Source organism: Salvelinus alpinus, chromosome 7, assembly GCF_045679555.1.
Source record: "Salvelinus alpinus chromosome 7, SLU_Salpinus.1, whole genome shotgun sequence".
Classification (NCBI taxonomy): domain Eukaryota; kingdom Metazoa; phylum Chordata; class Actinopteri; order Salmoniformes; family Salmonidae; genus Salvelinus; species Salvelinus alpinus.
The window spans coordinates 64952171-64969079 of record NC_092092.1 but is presented as its reverse complement, the minus strand read 5'-3'; the positions used below and the strand labels follow the sequence as shown (position 1 = coordinate 64969079).

The 16909-nt window shown below is 42.9% G+C and overlaps 1 protein-coding gene across 2 annotated transcripts in view; it reads right to left on the bottom strand.

Moving 5' to 3' along the window:
- Positions 1-16909, bottom strand: part of LOC139581473 (slit homolog 3 protein-like) — a 517437-nt gene that overhangs the window by 233453 nt on the left and 267075 nt on the right. For both annotated transcript variants that reach the window (XM_071411265.1, XM_071411266.1), the window contains exon 6: positions 14356-14427. In XM_071411265.1, the coding sequence (XP_071267366.1) occupies positions 14356-14427 (72 nt within the window). The remainder of the gene's footprint in view (positions 1-14355; positions 14428-16909) is intronic.

Sequence of the window (16909 nt, the reverse complement as noted above, 5' to 3'; positions counted from 1 at the left end):
TCACTGTCAGACCACAGACACCATTGTCTGACCGCTGCCAGATGAACGTCTTTTTTAAAAGACATCCACCCAAAGACCACACAAACAGGCCTGTACACTGATTCATGTAAATAAAACGTATTGATGGGTCCCTGACAATACACTTCAACACAGCATTGCACTGCCCAGAAATACAACCTGTATCAATGATTTATTTTCAAGTACATTCAGCCCAAACCTCCCTGACATAAATGTGGCTGTGAATAAATTAAATGAGATCTATCATACAGCAGCCACAAAAGCAAATTTATGCAGAAGAAAAAACAGTTCTAATTGGAAACCTCAAAAAGAAAAATGGTTTGATGCTGAATATAATCTTGGAAGGAAAAATGTTTAGATCTTTATCAAATAGAAAACATTACCAATCACAAGATAGAGACATTCGGCAACAATATTGTGACACAAGGAAAGAATACAAAACCTACGATGGAAGAAAGAGAAGCATTTTGAGAACACTCTGAAAGAGACTTTGATGGATATCAGTTGTGGGTCTAAATGGAAGACAGAGGAATGACCGAGCCATTCAAAATGGCAACATTTGGAAAGATCATTTTGAAAGGCTCTATGGAATAATACCATCAGAAGACCTTAGCTTAAACCAAACAAATATGCAAGAAAAACTCAGCTCCCTAGAACAAACAATTAAAAGCGACCAGAACCCAATTGGCTACCAAATGACACAGGATGAACTTTCAAAGAAAATACAAAGCCTTAAACCTGGTAAGGCATGTGGCACTGACAGAGCAGGAGACACTCCTACAAATGAGGAAATACCATATAAAATCGACATACAGAAATATGCATAATTATCCAAAATATCCAAAAGAAAGTACCAAATAACACATAATAACACAAGTAACTCAGAAAATTCCCTTTAATTGTAAATATAAAGAAAAGGACGCTTACATTTTGGCACCATATGAAATTAAGCCCCAAAACATCCTTACAATTAAAAACAATGGAAACCCAAGAGCTGAACCATGAGAAGAGTCCCCTATGTCATCTGTTAAAAACACACAAAAAAACTATTATCCAAACACACAGGGAAATCATTCAAATTGTTACAGAAATGAAAACCTCCTATTTGACAAATTGGGAAAATGAAACAAAAACACAGAAAAAACTAAATTGCTATTTGGTCCTCAAAAGAGAATACAAATTGGCAGAATATCTCTACACTGTCAGATATACAAAACAGAGACAGATCCTGACCAAATACAGGCTCAGCGACCACCAACTGGCAATAGAAAAAGGGACACAAAAAGACATGGCTATCCCAAGAGAAGTGTCTATGTGGTCACTGTACGACAGGGACAATAGAGACAGAGATGTACTTTTTCCTCTACTGTGAGAAATACTCCCAAATAAAAAAAATATCCCAATCAATTCCCAACTTCTGTACATTTACAAATGACATAATGCTGGGAGTTATTCTGGGTGAGGGAGGAACCGCAAATATGACTGCCAGATATGTACAGTTGAAGTCGGAAGTTTACATACACCTTAGCCCATACATTTAAACTCAGTTTTTCACAATTCCTGACATTTAATCACAGTAAAAATTCCCTGTTTTAGGTCAGTTAGGATCACCACTTTATTTTAAGAATGTGAAATGTCAGAATAATAGTTGAGAGAATTATTTATTTCAGCTTTTGTTTCTTTCATCACATTCCCAGTCGGCCAGAAGTTTACATACACTCAATTAGTATTTGGGAGCATTGCCTTTAAATTGTTAAGCTTGGGTCAAACGTTTCGGGTAGCCTTCCACAAGCTTCCCACAATAAGTTGGTTGAATTTCAGCCCATTCCCCCTGACAGAGCTGGTGTAACTGAGTCAGGTTTGTAGGCCTCCTTGCTCGCACATGCTTTTCAGCTCTGCCCACAAATTTTCTATAGGATTGAGGTCAGGGCTTTGTGATGGCCACTCCAATACCTTGACTTTGTTGTCCTTAAGCCATTTTGCCACAACTTAGGAAGTATGCTTGGGGTCATTGTCCATTTGGAAGACCCATTTGCGACCAAGCTTTAACTTCCTGACTGATGTCTTGAGATGTTGCTTCAATATATCCACATGATTTTCTTTCCTCATGATGCAATCTATTTTGTGAAGTGCACCAGTCCCTCCTGCAGAAAAGCACCCCCAAAATATGATGCTGCCACCCACGTGCTTCACGGTTGGGATGGTGTTCTTCGGCTTGCAAGCATCCCCCTTTTCCCTCCAAACATAACGGTGGTCATTATGGCCAAACAGTTCTATTTTTGTTTCATCAGACCAGAGGACATTTCTCCAAAAAGTACAATCTTTGTCCTCATGTGCAGTTGCAAACTGTAGTCTGGCTTTTTTATGGCAGTTTGGAGCAGTGGCTTCTTCCTTGCTGAGCGGCCTTTCAGGTTATGTCGATATAGGACTCGTTTTACTGTGGATATAGATACTTTGTACCTGTTACCTCCAGCATCTTCACAAGGTCCTTTGCTACTGTTCTGGGATTGATTTGCACTTTTCGCACCAAAGTACGTTAGTCTCTAGGAGACAGAATGCATCTCCTTCCTGAGCGGTATGACAACTGCGTGGTCCCATGGTGTATATACTTGCGTACTATTGTTTGTACAGATGAACATGGTACCTTCAGGTGTTTGGAAATTGCTCCCAAGGATGAACCAGACTTGTGGAGGTCTATAATTTTTTTTCTGAGGTCTTGGCTGATTTCTTTTGATTTTCCTATGATGTCAAGCAAAGAGGCACTGAGTTTGAAGGTAGGCCTTGAAATACATCCACAGGTACACCTCCAGTTGACTCAAATGATGTCAATTAGCCTATCAGAAGCTTCTAAAGACATTACATAATTTTCTGGAATTTTCCAAGCTGTTTAAAGGCACAGTGTCACACCCTGGCCTTAGTTAGCTTTGTTTTCATTATTATTTTAGTTAGGTCAGGGTGTGACATGGGGTATGTATGTGTTTTTGTAGTGTCTAGGGGTTGTTGTATGTGTATGGGGCAGTGTCTAGTGTAGTTGTCTATGTAAGTCTATGGTTGCCTGAGTGGTTCTCAATCAGAGACAGATGTCTTTAATTTGTCTCTGATTGGGAGCCATATTTAAGGCAGCCATAGGCATCATGCGTTTGTGGGTAATTGTCTATGTCTATGTTCTATGTTGCATGTGTGCACTTAGTTCTTCTTAGCTTCACGATCGGTTGTTTTGTTCATTTTGTAAGTGTTTGTTTTTTCCTTCATTAAAAGAAGATGTCTTATTTTTCACACGCTGCGTTTTGGTCCTCCATTCAAAGTCAAGACGATCGTGACAGAATTACCCACCAAGACGGGACCAAGCAGCGTGTCAAGCGGCAACAGGAGCAATGCACACAGGATTTATGGCAATGGGAGCAGGATCTGGGCTACACTACGTGGGAGGAGATCGACAGGTGGGCGATCGACCCAGGGCGAGTGCCGGAGCCCGCCTGGGATTCTCTGGCGCAGTGCGAGGAGGGATACCTGCGAATGGAGGCAGCACGAAGACGCGGTAGGAAGCCTGTGAGTCAGCCCAAAAAAATTATTGGGGGGGGGATAAAAGGGAGTGTGGCGAAGTCAGGTAGGAGACCTGCGCATACTCCCTGTACTTACCGTGGAGAGCGAGAGTACGGGCAGACACCGTGTTACGCAGTAGAGCGCATGGTGTCTCCTGTACGTGTTCATAGCCCGGTGCGGGTTATTCCACCTCCCCGCACTGGCAGGGCTAGATTGAGGATTGAGCCGGATGTCATGAAGCCGGCCCAACGCATCTGGCCACCAGTGCGTCTCCTCGGGCCGGCTTACATGGCACCAGCCTTACGCATGGTGTCCCCGGTTCGCCTACATAGCCCGGTGCGGGTTATTCCACCTCCCCGCACTGGTCGGGCGACGGGGAGCATACAACCAGGTAAGGTTGGACAGGCTCAGTGCTCAAGGGAGCCAGTACGCCTGCACGGTCCGGTATTTCCGGCGCCACCTCCCCGCCCCAACCCAGTACCACCAGTGCCTACACCAGAGCCCTGAGCCCTGTTCCTCCTCCACGCACTAGCCCTATGGTGCGTGTCTCCAGCCCAGTACCACCAGTTCCGGCACCACGCACCAAGCCTCCTGTGCGTCTCCAGAGTCCTGTGCGTCCTGTTGCTGCTCCCCGCACTAGCCCTGAAATGCTTGTCCCCAGCCCGGTACCACCAGTTCCGGCACCACGCACTAGGCCTAATGTGCGTCTCCAGGGTCCAGTATGCCCTGTTCCTTCTCCCCGCACTAGCCTTCAGGTGCGTGTCCCCAGCCCGGTACCACCAGTTCCGGCACCACGCACCAGGCCTACAGTGCGCCTCAGCCGGCCAGAGTCTGCCGTCTGCCCAGCGGCGCCTGAACAGTCAACTTAGTGTATGTAAACGTCTGACCCACTGGAATTGTGATACAGTGAAATAATCTGTCTGTAAACAATTGTTGGAAAAATAACTTGTGTCATGCACAAAGTAGATGTCCTAACCGACTTGCCAAAACTATAGTTTGTTAACAAGAAATGTGTGAAGTGGTTGAAAAACGAGTTTGAATGACTCCAACTTAAGTGTATGTAAATTTCCGACTTCAACTGTATATGATTGCCATCGGGACATCCCATGACAATTAATTCCTTGAAGTATTTACATTGTAAATAACTAACAGTAATACATAGTGTAACCATCATCTATGTACATTTTGTTGTTTATTTATTACCCATTAATTTTTTTCATTTTTATAATAGTTTTTTCTTAAATTACATTTATCGAACGAAGATTCCACAATACAACAGCAGTAGTATTGTACCTGTATACATGATTATATGTACTATTATTATAACTACTGAAATTAAATGGATTTCATTATCCTCTTGCAATGTACTGGGTTTACTGAAATGCTATACCACTATACTGCTTTGGCAATATCTACAAATTGTATTTCATGACAATAAAGCAAACAAATTTTGGAGGGGGGTGGGGAGATTTGATTAGCGAGAGAGAGAAAGTAGAGAGAGAGGAGTAGAGAGGGAGATACTGTATAGATAGTAGAGAGAAGACAGGGTAAAGAGGGAGTAGAGAGAGGGAGAGAGTACAGAGAGAGTGAAAGAGTGAAAGAGAGTAGATAGAGAGAGCTATAAAGAGGGAGACAGAGAGCTGGAGACAGAGAGGTATAGAGGAAGAGAGTAGAGGGAGAGAGAGAGAGAGTAAAGAGAGACAGAGAGAGGACTCAGAGACTAGGGCCTTAACAGAACAGACCCACTAGCCCAGGCCTATTAATCTGTCATCGGGAAGGATGGAGCAGGATTCTAAATGAATGAATGAATAAATTTGGGGACCCAGTTGATCGACGTTCATCAGCTAAGACAACAGGAAGTGAATGGGGTTGGAGTGTCTTCGAGACAGGGGTTAAGTCACATATGGTTCCATGTTGCTTTTATAGTCACTGTTTTTGTTTTAGAAATAGGGTACAATTGCAAGGAGAGCTGCTCTGCTGTCACTGGGCTGGGTGATGGATAGACTAAAGGGCTTCAGGAGGAGGAAAGGACAGTGGAAGGGATGGAGATAAATCACGCAGCCAATCTATAGCCAGCTACTGTGTCCTGTCCTGATTAGCACAGCAGAGGACAGGACAGTCAGTGGCTATTTAGTCAGTGTCCTTCTGTAGACAGACGTGTACACAAAGCCTAAAGAGTGATGTCTCTCTCTCTCTCTCTCTCTCTCTCTCTCTCTCTCTCTCTCACTCTCTCTCTCTCTCTTTCCCTCTATCTCTATACTAATATGAACTTGGACAGAGAAGACACTGCAGAGCCGACTAGATGAGGTGGAGAGGGGTGACGGGTAGGGCAGTAAGAGGGGTGACGGGTAGGGCAGTAAGAGGGGTGATGGGTGGGGCAGTAAGAGGGGTGACGGGTGGAGAAGTCAGTAGGATGACGGGTGGGGCAGTAAGAGGGGTGACGGGTGGGGCAGTAAGAGGGGTGGCGGGTGGGGCAGTAAGAGGGGTGACGGGTGGGGCAGTAAGAGGGGTGACGGGTGGGGCAGTAAGAGGGGTGGCGGGTGGGGCAGTAAGAGGGGTGGCGGGTGGGGCAGTAAGAGGGGTGACGGGTGGAGCAGTAACTAGGATGATGGGTGGGGCAGTAGGACTGTGTTGGTGTCTGTAGTGTGAGTCAGTGGGCAGAGCCCTGGGTACAGTGGTACAGTTTGCCTGCAGTGCTTGTCGTGTCGTGTGATGGTGTGGTCGGCTAAACTGCGCCCTGAACGCTCTGCGAACGGGATTAGTGCGTGACATAAAAGGCTGAGCGCCGCCATCTGCAGCGAGCGACATGTCTTACGGTTCGAGGTGGTCGTAAACCACGCACCGGCTGCACCAATCACCGCAAAAACATAATTTAAAGAAACGGTGAGATGGCACAGCATTCTGGGTAGGAGAGCGTGAAGCGTGCTGCTTTTTATGAGCCACATAGAGGAATGCGGGACAATAGAAGCCCAGGGGGAGGGTGACTGGTGCAAAGTGGTGACCGGGGAGGCTGGGGGCGAGAGACTGGGGGAGGCTGATGGAGAGAGGGGAGGCTGATGGAGAGAGGGGAGGCTGGGGGAGAGAGGGGATGCTGAGGGATATAGCAGCTGCAGAGCTGGACTCTCAATCACCCCTTGCATTTAGTTGATATAGCAGTTGTGAGGCTTCAGTGTTTAGACCAGAGGGACATCAGTGCGCTAGCCTCATACATGGCCAATAACTCACTGTCAGCCCAGCCCAGTGGAGGTTGCTTTGCTGGCTGACAGAGATCTGTATTCTGCCACTTTTGCAACAACATGTCATGTCCGTGCTCTCTGGCAAATACGTTTATAAGCCTGGAGAGACATACCACTGTATGATGGGCACTGTAAAATGGGCAGCCATTTTGTCACAGTTAATGGACAACATTGTGGATTGACATATTGCTTTGTGTTAAGGATAGACAGATACAGTAGTCTGTGTGTGTGTGTGTGTGTGTGTGTGTGTGTGTGTGTGTGTGTGTGTGTGTGTGTGTGTGTGTGTGTGTGTGTGTGTGTGTGTGTGTGTGTGTGTGTGTGTGTGTGTGTGTGTGTGTGTGTGTGTGTGTGTGTGTGTGTGGAGCTGACACTTAACAGAACGCAGCCAAGGGCAGCATTCAGCACAGAGAGCTCAGATCATGTTATCTGCTCTGACATATACAGACATGTGACATATGTCTCATTTGTTTAGAGAGCAATTAGAATAATATCTTATGGTAAGTGGTGAAATAAGTATAGCCAGTTACAATTGTAATGGCTTAGCAGATAATAAGAAAAGACGATCAGTATTTACCTGGCTAAAAGAGAAGGATTATAATATCTATTGTTTACAGGAAACCCATTCAACAGTTTTAGATGAAGTTTTGTGGAAAAAGAACTGGGGGGGCAAAATATATTTCTCCCATGGGCAAAGAAATTCAAAAGGGGTGATGGTTTTAATTAACAATAATTTTGATCCAAATGTGCAAATTGTCCAAACAGATCCTCAAGGTAGATGGATTATTTTAAATATGTTATTGGACAATAAACAAATATGGCTTGTTAACCTATACGGTCCGAATAATGATGATCCAAGCTTCTTTGAAAATATATATAAGAATTTATCAACTCTACAAGCAACACTAGACTCTATTATTATAGTGGGAGATTTTAATACGGTCTTAAATACCTCTATAGACCGGAAAGGAAATCACACTACAAACTATCACCCTCAGGCACTTAAGGAAATCATGAATGTCATGGATATATTGGAATTAGTGGATATATGGAGACTTAAATACCCTGATTTAGTGAGATATACATGGCGGAGGCTGAATCAAGCTAGTCGTCTTGACTACTTTCTTATACCATTCTCTCTGGCACCAAAAGTTAAAAAAGTGTTGATAGGGGACAGAATGCGGTCGGATCATCACATAATTGGCATATATATTTCTCTTACAGAATTTCCACGTGGGCGAGGATATTGGAAATTTAATCAAAGTCTACTAGATGATAAATTGTTTAGAACTAGGACAGAAGAATTTATAACTGACTTTTTCAGACATAACATAGGTACAGCAGATCCCCTTATTGTATGGGACACTTTTAAGTGTGCCTTTAGAGGCCATGCAATTCAGTACTCATCTATAAAACAAAAGGAATTTAGATCAAAAGAGTCCATATTAACAAAGGAAATTGAAGGACTAACAGTACAGTTAGATAGCAATAAAAACGGTACCATAGAGGCACAGAATAAGTTAGAGGAAAAACAAAAAGAAATGGAGGAACTTATTCAAGAAAGATCCAGTGTAATATATTATAAAAATAAAGCGAACTGGATGGAATATGGGGAAAAATGCACCAAATTCTTTTTCAATCTTCAATATAGAAATGCTACCAAATTTTTTTTATTAAAACTTGTTACAAATGATGGAGTCACGCATGATTCACCAAATGATATTTTGAAAGAGGAAGTAAAGTACTTTAAGAATATGTTTTCGTTTCAGGCTCCTCCATCTCCACTAACTGAAACTAATTGTATGGATTTTTTTCCTATTAATAATGTAAAATTAACATCTGTACAGAAAGACTCATGTGAAGGCCAAATTACAGAGGAGGAACTGCTTGATGCAATTGGGGCCTTTAAGGATGGGAAAACTCCAGGGCTGGATGGCATACCAGTGGAAGTATACAAAACTTTTTTTGATATACTCAAAGGACCATTATTAGCTTGTTTTAACCACTCCTATATAAATGGTAGATTATCAGACACGCAACAAGAAGGTCTGATATCGTTATTACTGAAACAGGACCCAAGTGGTATATATAAAGATCCAGTCCAATTAAAAAATTTGAGACCTCTTACACTTCAGTGTTGTGATGCAAAAATCCTAGCAAAATGCTTGGCGCATAGAATAAAAAAAGTTTTGTCAGATATTATTCATCCTAATCAGACAGGTTTTTTACATGGACGATACATTGGAGATAATATAAGGCAAGTACTGGAAACAATAGAACACTATGAAATATCGGGGACACCAGGTCTGGTTTTCATAGCTGATTTTGAAAAGGCTTTTGGTAAAGTACGACTGGAGTTTATATATAAATGCCTAGAATATTTCAATTTTGGGGAATCTCTTATAAAATGGGTTAAAATTATGTATAGTAACCCTAGGTGTAAAATAGTAAATAATGGCTACATCTCAGAAAATTTTAAACTATCTAAAGGAGTAAAACAAGGTTGTCCACTATCGGCATATCTATTTATTATTGCCATCGAAATGTTAGCTGTTAAAATTAGATCAAACATTAATATTAATGGATTAGAAATCCGTGGCTTAAAAACTAAGGTGTCATTGTACGCTGATGATTCATGTTTTCTTTTAAAACCACAACTAGAGTCTCTCCACGGCCTCATAGAGGATCTAGATACCTTTGCTATCCTCTCTGGATTAAAACCAAATTATGATAAATGTACCATATTACGTATTGGATCACTAAAAAATACACATTTTATATTGCCATGTAGTTTACCAATTAAATGGTCTGACGGAGATGTGGACATACTCGGTATAAAAATCCCAAAAGAAAGAAATGATCTCACTCCAATAAATTTTTATAGAAAGTTAGCAAAAATAGATAAGATCTTGCTACCATGGAAAGGAAAATACCTGTCTATTTGTGGAAAAATCACCCTGATTAACTCTTTAGTCATATCACAGTTTACCTATTTGCTTATGGTTTTGCCTACACCTAGTGACCTGCTTTTTAAATTATATGAACAAAAAATATTCCATTTTATTTGGAACGGCAAGCCAGATAAGATTAAAAGGGCCTATTTATATAACGAATATGAATTCGGAGGGCAGAAATTATTAAATATTAAAGCATTAGACCTCTCACTAAAGGCATCAGTCATACAAAAGTTATACTTAAATCCAAACTGGTTCTCTAGTAAATTGGTACGAATGTCTCATCCTATGTTCAAGAAGGGCCTTTTTCCCTTTATTCAGATTACACCTGCTCACTTTCGGTTGTTTGAAAAGGAAATAATCTCCAAAATATCCTTATTTTTTAAACAAGCCTTAGAAAGTTGGTTGCAATTTCAGTTTAATCCACCTGAAAGGACGTAACAAATAGTACAACAAATATTGTGGTTAAATTCAAATATAGTAATTGATAAAAAAACTGTATTTATCGAAGAAATGTTTAAAAAAGGTATAATTTTTGTGAATGATATCATAAATAGGACTGGTGGAGTTATGTCACACATGCAGCTAACACAGACATATGGAAATGTCTGCTCTGCCCAAAATTACAACCAATTAATTGCAGCATTACCACAAAAATCGAAGAGGCAAGTAGAAGGGGAAAAAAGTAAGGAACTTGTATGTCGGCCCTGTATTAAAGAACATAAATGGTTAAAGAAAAGTGTGATAAATAAAAACATATACCAATTTCATTTAAGGACCAAAAAACTGACAGCTGTGCCATATAAATTGCAAAATAGTTGGGAAGAGATTTTCGATGTACCCATTCCATGGCACATGGTTTATGAATTGATACGCAAAACAACGCCGGATTCAAAACTTCGAATTTTTCAATTTAAATTACTGTACAAAATTCTTGCAACCAATAGAATGTTATATATATGGGGTATACAATCTTCCCAGCTCTGCAGATTCTGTTGTGAGGAGGCAGAGTCATTAGATCATTTATTTTGGTATTGTCCATATGTAGCTCGTTTTTGGTCACAGGTCCAGGAATGGCTGAAGAATTGCAACATTTGCCTAGAACTAACGCTACAGATAGCAATACTGGGGGATTTGAAAAGCCATAGTCAATCAATCAATAATATAATAATTATTTTAGCAAAAATGTTTATTTTTAATTTACAATCTGTAGAAGCTATGAGAATAGGAAGGTTCAAATCTTTTGTGAAGCATCACAGCACAGTTGAAAAATATATGGCAAATAAAAATCCGAAATGGATGATGTTGGAAGATAGATGGGAAGGGTTGAGTGGAACTGAAGGGTGGGACTAATAACAAGATAAACAATGTAGGGCATACGGGATCTGTGAAATGTGTATAGGTGCGGAGCTTTTGTGAAATAGCACAGTTACAAGTGGAAATAAAATTGGATGGACAACAGAAATAGAGGAAGGACTAAGAACAAACAAGAGAGAACTATTATAAAGTAGACTGTGTCTGTAAAATAGGTATAAGATGTATAAATTGAAGGTAAAAGCAGAAGTGTTTATTAGTTTACTCCAATTGGGGGAGCGGTGGTAGGGTTGCGGGGAATAATAATAAAGGTATATTCTTTAAAAAAGTATGTATGTCTATATAGGTATGTGTATGTATATATGTGTATATGTATGCATGCGTGTATGGATATATATATTTACCCAAAAAATATGGGGGATTGGAAATGATGCAGACAATTACATTGGAAGCAACATTCTTTCCGCAATATTATGCTGATCCACCCCCAAAAAAAAAAATAATATATAAAAAAAAAGATTTAAAATATTAAAATGAAAAAAAAAGAAAAAAGAAATAATAATAATAATATTTTTTTTTTTGAATAATATCTCCCTGTTTCTTGGAGAATGTAAAAAAAGGAGAAGCCAGGCAATCTGAAAGCTGAGGGAAATGTTCAGTAGCCAATAAAGCTATCTGCAGGATATCAGGGATGAGATTACGAGTGTGTGGGGAGAGCAGTGTGTCCCTACTGTAGAGCAGAATAAAAGGAGAGCATTAGGGGAGAGGAGAGAGCATATGAGAAAATCAATACATGGGCCAATTGGAATCTGTAAGGGGTTTTCTTTGGAAGGAAAATGGAGGGTTGGACTATTTCAGCAATTAAATCAGGAGTCACCTTGCTGGGGCTGGGGTGGAGGCGTACTGAGGAGGAGTTGTGTGTGTGGGGGGAGGGGGGGTTACGAAAGAGTCGCAAGCTACCACTCACTGTCTCCCTCAATCCTATATGGTCTGCGAACAGCTGAAGAATTAGCCATGGCTAACTGTGCTGAATGCTATAACAAGTGACGAGGTTGTGATTGACCGTCTCTCTCTCTCTCTCTCTCTCTCTCTCTCTCTCTCTCTCTCTCTCTCTCTCTCTCTCTCTCTCTCTCTCTCTCTCTCTCTCCCAACTCTCTCTCTCTCCCCCTCTCTCTCTCTCTCTCTCTCTCTCTCTCTCTGGCAGTAGGATGGAGAGAGAGGGAGAAAGAGAGAGAGAGAGAGAGGTGGAGAGATACGTGTATTCTACCACAGTGTACTCTCTGTTTAGGACCAAATAGCATTCTAGTTTGCTCTGTTTTTTGGTCAAATCTTTCCAATGTGTCAAGTAATTATCTTTTAGTTTAATTCATGATTTGGTTGGGTCTAATTGAGTTGCTGTTGCTTTCCTGGGGCTCTGTGGGGTCTGTTTGTGTTTGTAAACAGAGCCCCTGGACCAGCTTGCTTAGAGGACTCTTCTCCAGGTTCATCTCTCTGTAGGTGATGTCTTTGTTATGGAAGGTTTGGGAATCACTTGCTTTTAGGTGGCTAAAGAATTTAACGGCTCTTTCCTGGATTTTGATAATTAGCGGGTATCAACCTAATTCTGATCTGCATGCATTATTTGGCGATTTACGTTGTACATGGAGGATGTTATTGCAGAATTCTGCATGCAGAGTGTCAATTTGGTATTTATCCCATTTTGTGAATTCTTGGTTGGTGAGCAGACTCCAGACCTCACAACCATAAAGAGCAACGGGTTCTATAACTGATTCAAGTATTTTTAGCCAGATCCTAATTTTGTATGTCGAATTTTATGTCCTTTTGATGGCATAGTAGGCCCTTCTTGCCTTGTCTCTCAGATCGTTCACAGCTTTGTGGAAGTTACCTGTGGTGCTGATGTTTCGGCCGAGGTATGTATATATTGTTTGTGTGCTCTAGGGCAACGGTGTCTAGATGGAATTTGTATTTGTGGTCGTGGCAACTGGACCTTTTTTGGAACACCATTATTTTAGTCTTACTGAGATGTACTGTCAGGGCCTAGGTCTGACAGAATCTGTGCTGAAGTTCTAGGTTCTGCTGTAGGCCCTCCTTGGTTGGGGACAGAAGCACCAGATCATCAGCAAACAGTAGACATTTGACTTCAGATTCTAGTAGGATGAGGCCGGGTGCTGCAGACTGATCTAGTGCCCTCGCCAATTTGTTGATATATATATTGAAGAGGGTGGGGTTCAAGCTGCATCTCTGTCTCACCCCACGGCCCTGTGGAAATAAATGTGTGTTTTTTTACAATTTAAACTGCACACTTGTTGTTTGTGTACATGGATTATATAATGTCGTATGTTTTTCCCCCAACACCACTTTCCATCAGTTTGTATAGCAGACCCTCATGCCAAATTGAGTCAAAAGCTTTTTTTAAATCTCTCTCTCTGTGAGTGTTTAGCTGGCGGGTACTGTGTGGGTTCCTGGCTGTCTGTCAAACAGCATGCCGCTGCATTCTCATAAAGATAACCAGCATGACTTCCACTTGGCTAACCCTAACCCTGTCATTTATAGCAAAAGGTTTAAAAAGGCACCTTAGTTCAGCCATCAACACTGAAAGGGAGGGGTCATTCTATGGGTGCATCCCATAGGGCTCTGAGCCGTGATACTTCACTCCAAACACAGTGGTCGGCCCATCAAGCCTAATCTCAATAACACAACAATTGCAGTGAATCATCGATAAGCCCTCCTCTGATTGGCTGATTTGGGACAGAGTTTTGGGTAATGCAACGTTTATTGGTCCTGGCAACGAATGGGGGCCATTGGCTTGGAGCTGCTTCCTTCTCCCTCTTTAAAGTTCTGTCACAGTCACCCGGCAACGTGGTGGAAAAGCTACGATTGGCTTGTGGTTTTATATCGTATCATCATCAGAGTCCATGCAAATCAGCTGCAGCATCTTCCCATCTAACAGTGAACTGTAGTAACTATGTTAATGAAAAGGAACATTGGAAGCAATCTTTTCGTGGCCTGATGATTACCTGGATTTTTCCCTAAGCAGGATCAATACATTTTATTGATTGTTTTGTTGTATATTACCATCTCATGAATAGATGAATGAATGAATAAATGAATTAATTAAATTATATAATTGGACACCTATTTCAACAGACCTGAAACCATCTACCTCAGATTGATGGACATGTCAGACACATAACTCTTTCCTCCTTTGTCTTTCACAGAGAAGCCACACCAGGTGCTTGTTAATGTGCTTTCCATATATGGAGGAGGATGGAGGAAGAAGTAGGGCTACTTACAGGTTTTTGACAGTTGTGATCCCACGGAAAGCCTTACGAGGAACTGCCTGGATCTGGTTCTCACTGAGATCTCTGGGGAGCATGAGATAAAGACAAGGATGAAACGTTAGAGGCAGTTTGAAGGCACAACTTGCATTTCAGAGAGGCGAAGCTTTAAGAACATATGCACATTCTGGAGAATTCTGCGGCTCCAGTGTTCTGCTGAGGAGTAATGATAGGCATCCCTTTAAAGTTCAAAACCATAAACACCATATCTTACCTTTTGTCTCCTTCTTCCCTCTTATATCCCCCTCTCTCCCTGTCATGTGTGGTGGGGAATACATATCTGTGTACATGTTTTTAATGTAAAACATTTCAACATTTTTAACTCAAGTAGAACCCTCCGAGAGTGTTCCATTATTCTGGAGAAGGATTGAAGCAATCACATTGGGTTTGAGTAACTGGAGAACGCATGACAGAAGAAAAGAACACCCACAGACTGAGACATGGCATGACATTCCTACCCTGACAGTTTTTCTTCTCCCTCTATGCATTCAGTTATGAGGCAAATTATTTTGGACATGTCACAATGGTTTTGCTTAACTTTATTAAGCTTGTTTGTTTGTAAATCCTTACCGGGCAAACATCATTTGAAAACCAGAATGCAATTACTGGGCAGGGAGGAAATAAATTAGATATGTAATATCTGAGGGGCTAATCAGGGTGTCTGTTTCCCAGTCATGCCTGCTCCACGTTACAGAGAGACCACTGGTGGGTTTAACCGCTGACCTCGCTACGACCACTTCCAGTGATAAACAATCAGGCAAGGATCCAAATACACTGTGGAATTCTGCCAGCCCAGGCACTCTCCACCTCTCTCTCTCTCTCTCTCTCTCTCTCTCTCTCTCCCTCCTACTGACAGTCCAGGCACTCTCCACCTCTCTCTCTCTCTCTCTCTCTCTCTCTCTCTCTCTCTCTCCCTCCTACTGACAGTCCAGGCACTCTCCACCTCTCTCTCTCCCTCCTACTGCCAGCCCACGCACTCTCCACCTCTCTCTCTCACCCTCTCTCTCTCCCTCCTACTGCCAGCCCACGCACTCTCCACCTCTCTCTCTCACCCTCTCTCTCTCCCTCCTACTGCCAGCCCAGGCACTCTCCACCTCTCTCTCTCACCCTCTCTCTCTCCCTCCTACTGCCAGCCCAGGCACTCTCCACCTCTCTCTCTCCCTCTCTCTCTCCCTCCTACTGCCAGCCCAGGCACTCTCCACCTCTCTCTCTCTCTCTCTCTCTCTCTCTCTCTCTCTCTCTCTCTCTCACCCTCCTACTGCCAGCCCAGGCACTCTCCACCTCTCTCTCTCTCACCCTCTCTCTCTCGCTCCTACTGCCAGCCCAGGCACTCTCCACCTCTCTCTCTCACCCTCTCTCTCTCCCTCCTACTGCCAGCCCAGGCACTCTCCACCTCTCTCTCTCACCCTCTCTCTCTCCCTCCTACTGCCAGCCCAGGCACTCTCCACCTCTCTCTCTCTCTCCATCCTACTGCCAGCCCAGGCACTCTCCACCTCTCTCTCTCTCTCTCTCTCTCTCTCTCTCTCTCTCTCTCTCTCTCTCTCTCTCTCTCTCTCACCCTCCTACTGCCAGCCCAGGCACTCTCCACCTCTCTCTCTCTCACCCTCTCTCTCTCGCTCCTACTGCCAGCCCAGGCACTCTCCACCTCTCTCTCTCACCCTCTCTCTCTCCCTCCTACTGCCAGCCCAGGCACTCTCCATCTCTCTCTCTCTCTCCCTCTCTCTCTCCCTCCTACTGCCAGCCCAGGTACTCTCCACCTCTCTCTCTCTCTCTCTCTCTCTCTCTCTCTCACCCTCCTACTGCCAGCCCAGGCACTCTCCACCTCTCTCTCTCTCACCCTCTCTCTCTCCCTCCTACTGTCAGCCCAGGCACTCTCCACCTCTCTCGCTCCTACTGCCAGCCCAGGCACTCTCCACCTCTCTCTCTCTCTCCCTCCTACTGCCAGCCCAGGCACTCTCCACCTCTCTCTCTCTCTCTCTCTCACCCTCTCTCTCTCCCTCCTACTGCCAGCCCAGGCACTCTCCACCTCTCTCTCTCTCTCCCTCCTACTGCTAGCCCAGGCACTCTCCACCTCTCTCTCTCTCTCTCTCCCTCTCTCTCTCCATCCTACTGCCAGCCCAGGCACTCTCCACCTCTCTCTCTCTCCCTCTTTCTCTCTCTCCCTCTTTCTTTCTCTCGCCTCTCCCTCCTACTGCCAGCCCATAATGATGTATTAAAAAGTATCACCAGCAATTTCCTCTCACAACCTTCTTAAAACAGCATGTATTGGTTGTCCGTTATTAAATGGGAGTTTTATTAGTGCCAGAAATCTTGATTAGTGTGCTGTGTGTTGAATAATGAATACACCGTTTTGCCCTAGCTTTATTGTTCTTGATGTTTTCAATAACCTTGGATTCTTTGGCCGTAGTCTTTTTGAAAAGATCTGGAAAAGTCTCGGTACATGTACAAAGAAGGCAAACGTTTGAAGGAGTATAACTCATAATACGCCACTTTAACACGCAGCACAGAT